The sequence below is a fragment of the Dermacentor variabilis genome, chromosome 4, assembly GCF_050947875.1.
Source record: "Dermacentor variabilis isolate Ectoservices chromosome 4, ASM5094787v1, whole genome shotgun sequence".
NCBI lineage: Eukaryota > Metazoa > Arthropoda > Arachnida > Ixodida > Ixodidae > Dermacentor > Dermacentor variabilis.
In genome coordinates this window covers 86674635-86689146 of record NC_134571.1, presented here as the reverse complement: position 1 = coordinate 86689146, position 14512 = coordinate 86674635, and the positions used below count along the sequence as shown (strand labels likewise).

Below are 14512 nucleotides of genomic sequence, written 5' to 3'. Positions count from 1 at the left end.
GTATAAGGCTCTTTGTGCCCCCAAGCACCCTGGTAATGCAAATAAAGATTTGATTTGATTTGGAAAAAAATAATAAAAACCTAAGCCGAGGCCATTCCCCTGTATGGGGAAGTAAACCAATTATTTCTAAGAGACACTGGGCTGTGCTCCGAAAGGGTAGCAGAATATAGTGCCCACTTCGTTTCTTCTGAACCAATATATGTATTTTCAAGCAGCATTAACTTTCAACCAACACAAAGAGGAGTAGAGATATCAGACAACTCTTAAAACTTAAATGAGAGGTGCAATATGTACTTGTGTACAGCATCACTGCAGTTAGAAATATGCATGAAATGTGTAGGCAACATGTATAGAAAACATGAGATAAACAAATATGATTCAAAGAAAAAGACAGCCCTTGTATGTTCCTTATCATCACTGAAGCTTCTTTACTGGAAGCTAATGCAAGAGAAGCCAGACACCGAGTGATGCCTAATACCAATACCCCAGAAGCTCTGTAAACGCCATGGGCATTCAAAATTAGTGTTGTTGAACCTATCAAGGAATACCCGAGTTGAATATTAGTCGCAGCTTCCGTGGAGAGTAACCTTATTTGTTTAGTACCAGTAGTTTACAATTGCTGTGAACATGATGGCAAGTTTGACAACAGTACAATTGGTGACCACTGGGAAGCAATGTAACACTTGCTTAAGACTCCAATTATGAGAAGATATACTGAACCTCCCATGACGTTTCACCTCAAGCCAAGGAGAAAATAAAAGACCGCTAAAGCTAGGACAGTAAGCTGATAGTCACTTCAGACCTAGTGCTGAAAGATGCCAGCCAGTTTTCCTATCAGTAAAATCAATGGCATGATTCTTGTTAAACATATTCTTTAAACGATAATGGATTCTGGGCAAATGCTCAGTAGCCGTGTGAAGGTTGAGGAAAACTGCCAGCAGCAGCGTGCACAACTGTTTTGAAGATCTCAATGTTTCACAAATATTTACTATGAATAGCAAAATTGAGTGTACACAGAGTGACATATGTTCTTGTGCAATACAGAGAAGTTGAAATTTCTGCGTAAGAATAAAGCACATCAAATCTCGAATGTTCAGTTTCCATCAGCAGAACTATGATGCATGTACATTGCTTCCTTGGATGACTACCTTGTTATCACAATGCTCACTAGTTCCATGAAGTTAATGTTCACTAATACTCACTAATTTCATGCGATTACTGCATGGAATTAAGTGACAAAACTGAAGAGAATACAGCTCTTGCATGGCCAAATTTTCTTGCCTTGTCAAACCAAAACTTCAGCATGAGTTTTCTAATCAGCAACACCCTAGACTGCACATTATGGAGCTTCAGTTGTCTACAAGACCAGTGGCTTGCATAGGATCGCCACTGTGCCTGAAGATCCTTCTTTGAAAATTCTCAGCTGTCCCAATGTCCACTCCTTGCCAAAAACGGAAGCTAGATGCCAATGTTGTCCAATTTAACAGTAAACCAAGGAATGTGCTTCATGACCCAGCCAATTCTCAAGCTTCAGGTCTGGCATAAGCAAGCATAAATCATAACTGCGAGTCGGCCTGGTTGGAACATATTCATTCTTTTTTTAAACTTTTTGTGCGCAAACAAACAGGGACAAAGAAGAGGAGCAACACAAGGACGAGCACTTTCTAACAACTGGTTTTATTTTCGAAGAACTTCCTGCTTAAATACCCGCAGATCTGCGCGATCTAGTCAACAGAGCACGCCTATAGCGCATATAATACTTAAGCTAAAATGCCGTGGACCAAAACCACCCGGTCAACACAATAAACAGCAAGACGCATGTAACAAGCACTTACAATGAAAATGCGTTAAAGATGTGATGACAGAAGGGAATTTTCCTTATCCAGCAGTGAAACAGAATGGTGGCTGATGCTTTTTTCTTTTTGTTTTTCAATCCAGTGAGCTTCCACAATTTCTCTCGCGGTTTGATTTCTATGCCTATACAAAATTTCAGTACAACTAAGACACGGTGGTACTACTACATGGTACTACAAAAACAGGGTGATTTCAGGAATAGAGAGAGTAGTAGAAGCCTTTGATTCTCTGGGCAAGGGCTTGACATTTACTTTGGAAGTACCGGTAGATAGTAAGCTACAGTTTCTTCATGTCAAGTTAGAATTTCTACTGGAACACGTATGTTGGTCATTCTCGCCCCAAGCTGGAAAAATGCTAATGAACTATGCCTCAAACCATTCCAGACTTGTGAAGAATGGGATAGTCATTTCGTGTTTCCGGTCAGCGTTGATGAAGTCAGGTCATCACACTGTAGACAATGCATTTCTTGAGCAAGTTGATAGGTTGAGAAAGGCTCAGTACCCACTCACTGTGATGCTGGCGTCATGCGCTAGACTAATGAAAAAACTTAAACAGGATAAAGAACAATGTACAAAGAATCAAAGGCAGAAGGATTTGGCTTCCAAGGTTTCAGTGATTCCGTATGTTCACGGCCTTTCACACAGACTTAAAAAGGTGGCTGGGAGTTATGAAGTAAAAGTGGTGTTTTCGGCAAAAAACAAAATAGGTAGTGTGTGTTCTAAGGTTAAAAATAAGTTTGAAAGAAAGGATGATGCAAAGAATGAATGTAGCGTTAAACATCCGCGTAAGAAACAATTTGTTGATTGCACAAAAAACGTTGTTTATCAGATTCCTATGACGTGTGGTCATGTATACGTAGGGCAGACTTTATGAGATGCATCAACAGGAGACTAAGGGAACACTTATCTAGTCTAAAAGGTCACCTAGGTACGCATTTGGCAATGCATTGTCAAGAATACGATTGCTCATCGTGTCTTAGTAGTACTGAAATTTTGTATAGGCAAAGGAATCAAACCGCGAGAGAAATTGCGGAAGCGCACTGGATTGAAAAACAAAAAGAAAAATGCATCAGCCATCCTTCTGTTTCACTGCTGGATAAGGAAAATTCCCTTCTGTCATCACATCTTTAACGCATTTTCATTGTAAGTGCTTGTTACATGTATCTTGCTGTTTTTTATGTTGACCTGGTGGCTTTGGTCCACGTCATTTTATCTCAAAAGTATTATATGCGCTATAGGCATGCTCTGTTGACTAGATCACGCAGATCTGCGGGTATTTAAGCAGGAAGTTCTTCAAAAATAATACCAGTTGTTAGAAAGCGCTCGTCCTTGTGTTGCTCCTCTTCTTTGTCCCTGTTTGTTTGCGCGCAAAAAGCTTTTTAAAAAATGAAGCATAAATCATGCAGCCTGTGAGAGATAGACAGACAACCTGGAAGGCCCTTGATGCAAGATAGTTATTGACTCTAACCTGCTTATCGATCAGATGAAAAGCCTGAAGTCAATTTCACTTCTTCAGCTAGGTACATAAGTGGCTCACGAGAGGTCCTTCTAATTTAAAACATTCCCTGGGTAAATGCTTTTTATAAATAAAATGCATGTATACAAAAAACCTGGTGGCCCAGCCCCTTCCAGCATGTCATATGGCCTAATGAACACAAACATCCACTCGTACCTCAGGGCCAAGAAAGCTCACCTTGAAGGCTGGCACACAGTCAAGTCGTGACACAAGCACCAGGCACTTTGGGGCATACATAAGCGAGTGGTGTTGCACCAGTGTCCCCGTACCCCCCCCACTGAGGCCTGCAGCCGTGGCTGCCAGTTCATCCTGCTCATCGTCTTCATCTTCTTCGTCGGGACGTCGTCGTTGCAATGCCGCAGGCGTCAAGGCTACGGGCTCGTTGAAGGCAAGACAGGCACAGTAGTGCCGCTGTGCGTCAATGTCTGTGAGCACGGCTACAAAGAAGTTCGGCTGACGGCGTGCTGTGACCAGGGCCCATCCTTGTGGCTGGCAGAAGGATTCGATGCCTTCAATGAAAGGTGTGTCTTTCCAGTCTTCCTCAGGAAAGCGCTGTTCAATGCGCCCACTGCTCAGCCCACTCCCTGCAGCAATGCAAAAGACATGAGGACAAGAGGGTGAGAACCTATGGCATGACAGGCGTATTTCAATGTATTTAAGATATGCACAAAATAAAGAGCATTTCTTTACTGCCATTTGAAACAGCTTCACACTTATGGTGTAGAGTTACCAAGAATAAAACATACATTATACTTTTTCTTATTCTACTACTTGTTATATATAGCAAAACCTCCTAATCTGAATTTTTTCACAGCTTCAACAGCAGTGAAATATTTCTCAGAACAGGTGATTTTCTATGGCGCCAGATCTGATTAGCATGAAATGCAAAGCTGCATGAGACTACAAGCAACTACACTTGGCAGCATTGGTGAACCTTTGCTTTTATTCATATCAATCTGGAGAAGCAGACACACCTGCAAAGGTCACTCTTGTCATATCGTGGCAGCTCCTTCTGCATGCCTGTATCAGTTTCAGTTTATTGTTGATTCATGCTAAAATTCGTTACATGCATATATATTATACAGACATGCAAGAGCATGTGACGATATTCAATGATGTGAACATAACCAGCAAAAGAGGCAGTTGCTCACAGTTGTCATTATAACTTCGCCTGCCACATTGCCGCTATCGAGTATGGCCTTTATTATTCGTTTTAGGAGCTCCCGTGCTGTTGGTGTGCCAATCCGCCGTTACTATGGCTTTTAAAGATTTTTCCACTTTTAACGAAATACCGCTTATAACGCGATCTACTTTCTGTTCCGACGATTTCGTTATGCTGCCTCAGCACAATCTGTCTTCTTAAGAACTGAACTAACGAGTGCATTACTTCTGAACAAGTGTTTTGTAGCGAAATGTATAACAATGACTGAACGAAGCCACACTATCGCGGGCTGGCCCCGCAAGCGAAACGGCGGTTTAGGCGGGAAAACGCGCCCATTTAAGCAACCGCGACAGAACAACTCGTCAGGCATTTGAAACTGCTAAAATAGCGTAGTGAAAGTTCTGTAGATTATATGCAGGACAAATTGTCCCGTGTTCAAAGGAGTTATAGTGGAAACGCCCATAGTCACACAAACAGCTTTGGTGGAAACTGGGTTGCAATTCCGCAAGATCGAACCAAATGTTGTCAAGTTCCTTTTTTTTTCTTCCTCCTCTTCTTTCCCTCTCCTTCAGTCTTTCTCTGTCTTCGACCCATTCTAGGTAACCATGGGGGCACCCACAAGCGACCGACATTGGTAACAGGCGCAAAACGCACATTGAACCGGAACCGCCACTTCTTCTCCCACCAAAGCAATACAACGCAGCCACCCGAAACCAGCAGAACACAAAACGAAAGCGGAGCCTGAAAAAAGAAAAAACGGAAACAAGCAGTTAATAATCCGCGGTGAATTTCAGCAAACGCAAGGGTGCGCCGATCCGTGACTGCCTAGGGGAGGCCGATCAGAAAACGAAAGACGATCCCAAATAATTAAATACAAAACAAAAAATGGGGGGAGGCACTTGGAAAGGGAAAGGGACAAGATAATAAGGTCGATATCCCTTCCGAGAAAAAAAAGAAGAAAGAAAGCGTGTGGAGGGGAAGAAGAGGATAAAGTCCTGAAAGGGCTGGAAGCACTACTCAGAAGCAACCCTGCTTCTTTTTTTTCGTGCACCCTGTGCACGAAAAAGTTGCTGGCCCAGCCAAACACAAAATAAGAATGAAACTTTAGTCGGCGACAGTGGACAGGCGAGCCGGTGGCGGAGCTGCCGCGCGGCGCGGAGCCGGTGACCCGCGAGCACAAACACGGCGAGCGAGAGAGCGAAGACAACGGGAACAAAGCGGCGTGCACACCCCAACAGCCAAGGTCGGTCGCTCCCCCCGCCGGCTAGAGACCCGCTCGCTGACAGGCAGACACACGCAGAAAATGACACACGTACCGCGCACGTACAACGAAGAAACGAAACGAAAACCACGAAGCACGCGCGTCGGCAGACGCGCCTCGTACACCTCGTCTTTGCTTTTGCTTTCGCCTCCGCCCCCGACACCCCCCCCCCCCCCCCCTCCAGCACTAATATTTGGTTGTGTTCGTGGCCTTTTCGTTTCGTCGAGGCGGGCTCTCCCTACTTTGCGGTCCCGTAGTCCAAAATCTTGATGCCGGGCGGGATACGGGCAATGCTGTCTGGAGCTGGCGGCGACTGCTGGCCAGTACGGTAAGAAGAAAAGAAGTTTCCCGTCCTAACTGAGGGTCCAACGCTTTTGTTTCCCTCTCAAACGACGCTTCACTGGGGGACGCCAGGGCGCAACGAGCATGGACTGCACGGAGCCACTGCAACCTAATGGATGTATCGCTCCCACCGTGTAACGACAGGTGCAGCCCTTTTATCAGCTTGTTCGATAGCAAAGCTACCGCGTTCCACCATGTTTCGCATGCCAAATCGCGTTTGGCGTCAACAATCTTAAAACAGAGGCAAGAAACGAAGGCGGAGGCGGAACATGGTCCTGTTAACCTTACCGTTCGTTTCCTTTCAAAAGACAGACATGGCACCGCCGCTTCACCTTACGGTACTTTCACCTTAGATTCACTCAGCTTTGCCGAAAGGCCCCAATCTGGAAAAGTCAGCCAGAGCTAATACATGCGTGAACCCCCTCCACGTTTTACCATTGACCACCCCAATAAGAACTCTTTTGAACACCATTTTCCCTGGAACGATAGCGAAAACAAAAATTACTGCAAACATGCATGCAGATGAACAGCGGTGAAATCTGGAGCGTGCCACGAAACGCAGTCGTACAGCTCTCATTGAAACGTCTAGTCACTGAAACATCCAGGCGGTCAAAAGTAAAGATTAAGGGCGCGGCTCCTACGAAGGCCAGAGAAAGTCCCGCATCTGTTCACAAGCACTGACTGAAACTGCAGCGTACAACTAGCAGGCAAGGAAGCAGTCGAGAAAACAGCCGAATGTTGACCTTTTACCACGGAGAGAGAGATGGTTGCACATACGAAAGAAAGAGGGGCTATTTCTGCTCCCTTGCAGGGAGCACGTGCTCCCAGAAGAAGAAAAGCTTACAGTGGCGGGGGCTGACGGGGGAACGTTGTACGGGATTCCAGCACGTGATCGCATTAGTACAAGCGCATCCCGCGCTGTTAAGAGGCTCACGTGTCTGCGAAACAGAGGTCTTTGTCAGCCGAGTCGCCTCTGTCCTTTCTTCGACCCACGAATCGCAGCAACGTTTTTGAGAAAGGTTGTCCTGCATGCCTGGAGTCCCTCACGCGCTCATCTCCACAGAAAAGCAGCGTGGCGCAGCACGACACGCTATTCGCCACGCAGCAAATTTGACCCTCTCGAGTTCAAAGCTTTCGAAAGCTTAGGACATAAGAAACCAGAGGTCATCGAGGGTAGCGACTGCAGGGGCAGACGCGCATGTTCCTGGAACCCACGGACTGGAGACTATAGAGAGAGAGAGAGAGAGAAACGGGGTGGAAAAGGCGAGAAGGTTAACCGGAAGAGATTTCGGTTTGCTACCCTACACTGGGGGAAGGGTAAAGGGAATTAAAAGACGGTAAGAATAGGCGGAGAGATAAAGTAAAGACAAGAAAAAAAATTAATAGAGGAGCTGGGGAACATTCGCGAGAATTATAGTCTCTCTAACAGGCCACTCGAATGCAAAAACTTCAACAGTGCATTGGCCGAGTTGTGGTGTGACGACTGTAAAGGCCGGGGGCAATAGAGTTAGCTGATCATTTATAGGCATCCCCGTGGAAACGGGGCGGTGACAATAAACAGTTAATCAGACGCACACGCAGCGGTACGTGTGTGTGTCTACCTTGTTCTTCTGTCCCTGCCCCTCTTAGAGCTACAACTACTTCTCCATCATTTAATGGGCCAGTCGTATCAATCTCTTCCCTGCTTTTTTTTTTTTCTTCAATACTTCTTCCTTATCTCGACCGCTGCCCCGTTGATGCTCCCACGTAAAATTCAAGAGCTTCTGGAAGGTGTATGTTAACTGCGGGTCTCAGTGAGTTAATCCATTCGCATTGCATTAGCATGTGCCAAGTGGACTCAAGATCGTTGCTGCAGCACACACATGCCTGAGACTAGAGTTACTGTCCCTTTATCGAGCCTCCTAATGGCAGCCTGTACAGTAGCTCCACCTGAGACCTACACGCCCCTTGCTGGACGTTCCCATCAGCACTCACTATGATCGAACGCAGGGCGCACGTAAACTGTCGAAAAGCAACCCGAACACTGTTGTCTATCAAACTGATGTTTAGTACGTGAGGTGTAGCGCAAAATGGCACACAGGACGAGAGAGAAGACGACCGCCTTCGTCTTCTCTGTCGTCCTGCGCCCCAGTTAGCGCTATACGTCACGTAAGGCAATATACCAACTAGCCCATCAGACTGTCCTTTTATTGTTTATTGCCTATTGCTTCTTATTATATTTTCAGGATATGTAATTTGTAGCAGCCTCATGACTCCTGCAGCCAATCCCTTGTCAGCTTCTGTGCCGATGAAATCCAGGGGTGTCAACAGATTGCATCCTGGAGTTAACGCCTCCTTAGTTAACACCTTCGCATATATATGCAGCGTGCGGTGGCGTTCAGTCGCTAGCCCCCCCCCCCCCCCCCATACTTGCTCAGAAAAGCCAACAGATAACGCCGATAAACGCACTTTACCAAAAGAAAAGACAAGGGGTACACAGGAAGATAAAGACTTGACATTATTCAGCAGTGGACGAGCAAACGAAGTCTCAGCCTGCAGCCAACGTCTCCACGAGGGGACTTGTCTTCGACTGACGAAAGGCCTTGTCCAAACGGTGGCTCTAGCGTAGTTAATCAACAGCATAGAATACTTCGAAAGCGAGTACGTCTGTTTATACGAATAAAGTATTGTAAAAGCACTATTTTCGTTAATTTCGCAGTAAGTGGCTGTTCACTACAATAGAATACAAGATGATCAACGTTATCTCTTTTTTTTTTCTTTACTCGCACAGGTACGTCAGCGTGACGTCACGGAGCCAGCGTACTTCGAAAGCAAGGCGCACTGAGCCGCAGAGCGGTGGCTGCCCGCTGCTGTGTGACGTAAGCACAACGGCACTTCGCGGGGCGTGGCTTTCCGCTCGCTGCAGCCTCCCAGTTTCGGTTTCGCGCGCTCTGATAGCCGAATTTCGTCATGCTACAGTTGTGCGGGCAATCGAATTGTTCCATATCTATAAGTTGATATGGCTTGTACGATGAGCTTGCTTAAGATGAAAGTTTAAAAGTAACAGATTTTTGTGAGCGACTAATTAGCACGTATCACCAGTCAGTCTACGGTCGGCAACACTGACGGCATATCTGAGAAGGAACCGTCATTTTATATTAAAATAGATACTTTTAAATATTACTTAGCCTTCGTACAAACTAAGTAACAACCCAGTTGAAAAAAAATGACAAATTTCCGTCGCAACTATAGAAATTTCTGTCGTACGACAGAAGTTCATAACGTTTCTGTAGTTGCGACAGACATTTCTGACGTCGCGACGACCACAAGTTCGGAAGTCGCAACAGAAACATTCTGTCGCGACAAGAAGACCTCTGAAGGTGCAACAACTTTCTATATAGACAGCGTTTCTGACGTTGCAACAGGAACTATCTGTCGGGACAACAGACTTTCTGTCGTGGCGTCAGAAATGTGCCACTTTCTATCGCAACGACATAAGTTCTGACGCCGCGACACTTTTATAACTTGTACTACTTTGCCGTTATTGAGTACCATTGTTTATTTATGCAAATTGTTTACCTCTTTTCATGTTGTTTAATCTTAATCTTATTGCCTTGTATTATTTTGTAATTATTATCTGCCACCATTGCTATTTGGCAGCTTATCTCCATTATCCCTTGTTACTCTTAAATTTACTGCCATGTATTATTGTGTAATTAATGCCAGCCATTTTGTTTACATTTGCAAATTGTCAACCCTTTTGGTTACCTCCTGTTTTTCGTAACGTTATTACAATGTGTTACTTTATTTTTTCTACCTACCTTAGTGTTTGCCTTTGCTAATTGCCAATGTATTGTGAGTATACTTAGTATTGTGCTACTTATTATTGTTACATTGTAAGATAACTACGTAAACGCCCTTCCTGTTATGATCCCTGATGGGATCGATGGTATATATATATAAATAAATAAATAAATAAATAAATAAATAAATAAATACGCGCTTTGCGTCGCGACGCTTTGAAATTGTATGTCAGTTTCACATCGGTGCTGTACACTGTACTTTTCTCTTGCGCGGTATTCAATGGTGCGTTCTCTGAATCCGGCAATGCTGATAGCACCGACACCGGCATTAAGGTCGGCGTGGCCAATTGTCGTAATTGTGCCGTGACGACGAGGCACCAGCGATCGCTCTACCGGCCTCCTCAACAACGTCCGCTGATCGATATCATAGCATCTGCGGGAACGGCTGCCTATACCCATTTTGTTTTATTTTGTAAGATGCGACAAACAGGCCTGTGGACTTACACGTGCGGTTACGCTGACGCATTAGTTAATTTCCCAGAAATATTGCATAAGCTTTTGTCAAGCCGCAAAGAACTTTTGGGTTGTTCCACACGGTTGCGTGGAAATCTGTCTCGCTCGGGGGTCAGTATTCAGGCACAGGCGCTGCCGTGATAAACCGGTACGCTGTCTAAATGAGCACTTATTCACGAATGTTTATGTGGTTATATTGCACTGCACACAAAAACTGTATGTGCGCTCAAAAGTAAAGGGCGAGAGACCGCTGTCGAAATTAGCAGTAACAACACTAAAGGTGCCCTCGGTCACCGCTGTCTATTTCTGAATTGCTTAACTGATTGGATATCGTAAAGCAAAATCGATGTTCTGGTACTTCACAGATTACTTGTCGATGGTAACAGCCTTTCTGCTCTTCTATAGAGTGGCGCGAGTTGATACGGCGGTGTGAAAGCGCACCTTGGCTGTCAACGTACAGATGTAAACATCAGCGTAGGCAGAGAGAGAGAGAAACATCTTTATTTGACCAAGGGGTTCGGGCACGTAGGTCCCAGGGCCCCCGCACGACCCCACTGCACTGCAAGTTCGTGAGTTCATGGAGTTCCATGACATGAGCGGCCCGGTCAGTGGCGATCTTCTGCCTGGCCGGGTCCGTCGAGCGCAACAGGGTCACCCATTCCTTTCCAGGTATAATCAGCAGCTCCGAGCCCCGCGGGGGAAGGTCCGCCGGGCAACCAAGGAGAATGTGGGTAAGCGTAGCATGGGGATGAGTGCATTGAGCACACGCGGGGGTGTATGGTGTGGGGTTTGTTCTGTTTCGCGATGAACATAATTTTGGCATGACACCAGGACTGTGGCAGGGTGCCCTCTCTCCAGAATTGATTAAAATAGTCTGTAATCTGTGTGATAGATTGATCATCCAGGTTACGGAGCATAGAGTTTGTTATTCTGTCCTTTCTCGGTGTAGAGCTTGCGGGTATGTTTTGGAGGGCCATGCGGACATCTTGCTCCGAAATATCGGTGTCAAGGGCCTCATTCGGGGCTCCTGTGTAGGGTGATAGAGTGGGGGGTGTGAGATTCTTACTGCTGACAAGGTCAAAATGCATAAGAATATCTACTTTCGGCGTGGTGCAGTGGGAGGATACTGGGTTCAGAAACGGTCACGTAGCAAGTTCGAATCCACGGCTGAAAACTTTCTTTACTTTTCACTTTTTACTTTTTTGCACTAACAATATTACAAATCCCTAAAGAGCTCTCTGTCAATCTTTAATTAAATATTGATCAAGGACGTCAGACAACAGAACGTTCCAAAATACAACAGACTGAAATTTCCTGTTGCGTTTTTCAACTGCGAATACACCCTGCATAATATAGCGCAGCAATGCTCCACTGGATGCCGTTAGTGAAATGTATCTGAATAAGAGCCGCAAATTCCCGTTTGAAAAAGAGCCACTCTCTGTCGTCCAAGTTTCTCTTTTCTCCTCTCCCCCCTCTCTCTTTTCATCCCTGTTTTAACGCGATCTTATATTCAGCATTGTCCGCGCTACCCTCGATCACTTCTCGGGCAAACAAGCTGCTTTTCTGGAGCTGATTCAAAACTTTAGTTAGGCGCCCAGTTCTCAACCATCACGGTTTACGTGCAGGCCATCGCTATTGAACAAGCAAAGCTAACCGTGCGGGACATTTCCATTCCATTTCTGCGCTGCAACGTATATTACGCAAGACGCGTCGCGATACACTGGGTGCAGTGGTTTTAGCAGAGCGCCGTTCTCTCAACGTGCAGCATTATACAAAAAAAAAAAAAAAAGCTGCGCTATACATACTCCACTGGCAAACCAGTCCATCGCGTTCTGCAAGTGTATCCGAACACTTCTCGAACAGAATAAAAACAAGGAGCTAAAGGGGGAGCTCATAATGGAAAGAGAGAGAAGAAAAAAAAATGACGCACCCCAACGGCCACATGTGTCCATGCCCGCAATAAAATATAAGCGACGTTCTTCAACTAAAAGCAATAAATTCGTACCGTCGAACAGCTTTCGCGAATACGCCCAGCTGCAGCAGGCGCGAGAGAGACTGGGTCCCGTTTCGCCCGTCCGTCTCTCTCCTTCAACTCAATGTGAATTGAATCACAATGAGCCGCCACCAGCTGCAAGCCGCACGCATCCGCGCGGACACGCACAAATTCGCGCGGCCCGAAGTGGCGTGACTTCGCTTTCCCCGCTTGCGTACTGCACTGACGCAGCGCGTGCGTTACGGGCCGGCTTTTTAAGCGCAGCAGCAGCTCAAGACTCGAGATTGGACCTTGTCGCATGCACACACAAAGGTTGTGAACTGCTGCAGAAAGTAAGCGGACAGCCCTGCCGTTCCACGGCGAGCTGTACGCAGCGGTTTCTTCTGGAAAGGGAGTCTTATAGCGACGCTAATGAGTATATCGCGTTAAGCTACACGCTGATATACACTCATATGTGACACTCCAAGTTTTGTCGCAGTGTTGCCGTCGCAGATCGTTTTCCCAGGGCTAACAACAGAATGTCTCAGCGTAAGTGGACGGCCGGGCTGCTTCAGAAAGGGCAATCGGGCACAAGAACGTAAAACTGATGCCCGTGGCGTCGGTCTCACGTCTTTGTGTCAATTGCTAGATCGGTACACGTGCACGCACAAATACCTAAGGAAGTTAACAGGACCTGCATTGCGGATGACGCGGTTTCGACTTCCACCTGCGGCGAGTTGTTTTTTCGTGCGCTTTTACGTCCCTTTCCGTAGTTATTTTCTACGTTGCAATTGAGTGCGCGCCGCCCAACCTCGGAGTCAATGGTTGAACGTAACCATTAAGCTACCCTATGCTTTCTCTGGCTTTTTGCTTCGTACGGTTGTAACCTCAACGATGTCTTTCGCAGCGCTTGTGTGGCACTCACAGCGTATGGCAGCACCAGAGCGCCCTGAAACGGGCCATTCGAATACGCCAGGAGACAGGTTCACGTGCCGGCTCTTCGGGGCACAAAGGAGTGCGTGTGCGTGCCGCCGGCGCACGTGGCCGCGCGGCCATCAACGGTCGTCGGAGGCTCGCAGCGTGGCCTCGTTCACACAGCCATTTCTTCGCCCATCACGTCGCGGTGCAGGCTTCCGTCTGGGGAAAGGGGGAACGCTTTTCCTGACGACGGTCGCTTCTCGCCGAAAATCGGGCGACGCTTCGTCCAACGTGTGTCTTTTCCACCATGCTCGAACGTTTAAACACGTCTCACCACGTCTGACATGTTCCTGATTGAAGAATGTCGTGCTACAGTCGGGTACGAACAAACGACAATTTCTCCCCTTTCATGAACTTTCCTCCAGGTCGCGGGCTGCCGCAGAACTGATTTGCCATATTCGGTCAGTATCGTAGTCCTCAGAGATGTCGATTATTTCGCCCTCGCTCTGCGTTCTGCTGGTCTCCTGGTTAGCTCTTATGGTATTGAGCGACCGCTCCGGGAAGGTGTTGGTCCCGGGTTCGAATCCGGGATCAGAACGAATGTTTTTATTTTCAACTGCGAAGCTTTCTTTCTGGGAAACCCGCATGCGTTTCTTGTATAGCTTCATGCTACAGTCGGCTGGAGGTCAATTTTTTCCCTTTCATGCATGCCCAAGATGATAGAAGGCCAGCGCTCGATGCTTTGTACGTTTCCGTTACCACGCAGACAACTGAACGAAACCCGCACTGTCAGAAACGAAACAATGACAAAAGTGAGAAACGAACGTGAAAGGGGGTTCTTCCTTCAGCGTGTCTGGCGCACGACTATTGCAGACTATTGCGGACATCTTGACTAGTATGTCCATGACTACTGCAGCTTCCAGCCTTAGATTATTGAGAAATGTACTCCAAGTTAATGCACGTGACAGCGCCTAAATTTAATCATCGTAAAATTTAAAAAAGAAAAAAAAACGTAAGTCCTTGCACTCCGTGAAGGTGGATGAGTAGCGAAGTTGCGCAGCAGACGACAAAGAGGTGACACAGAATTTTGAACAATGGTACGAACGTATTTATTGCCTTAATCGGTGGTGATCATGACGAAAAGTACGCACACACATTTATTTTTATGCATTCGCGTTATACATTTGTTATAT

The 14512-nt window shown here is 46.3% G+C and overlaps 1 protein-coding gene and 1 long non-coding RNA gene across 5 annotated transcripts in view; both read right to left on the bottom strand.

Annotated features, from left to right (window-relative positions):
- The window catches only part of Sbf (SET domain binding factor), a 164112-nt gene that overhangs the window by 85012 nt on the left and 64588 nt on the right, over positions 1 to 14512 (bottom strand). For all 4 annotated transcript variants that reach the window (XM_075689723.1, XM_075689720.1, XM_075689721.1 and 1 more), the window contains exon 2: positions 3547 to 3953. In XM_075689723.1, coding sequence (XP_075545838.1) covers positions 3547 to 3953 — 407 coding nt within the window. The remainder of the gene's footprint in view (positions 1 to 3546; positions 3954 to 14512) is intronic.
- LOC142577844 (uncharacterized) lies at positions 10915 to 13693 on the bottom strand. The gene is made up of 2 exons (XR_012827077.1): positions 13327 to 13693; positions 10915 to 11456 (listed from the first exon to the last, which is right to left on the bottom strand). It is a non-coding gene; the product is annotated as an uncharacterized LOC142577844 (long non-coding RNA).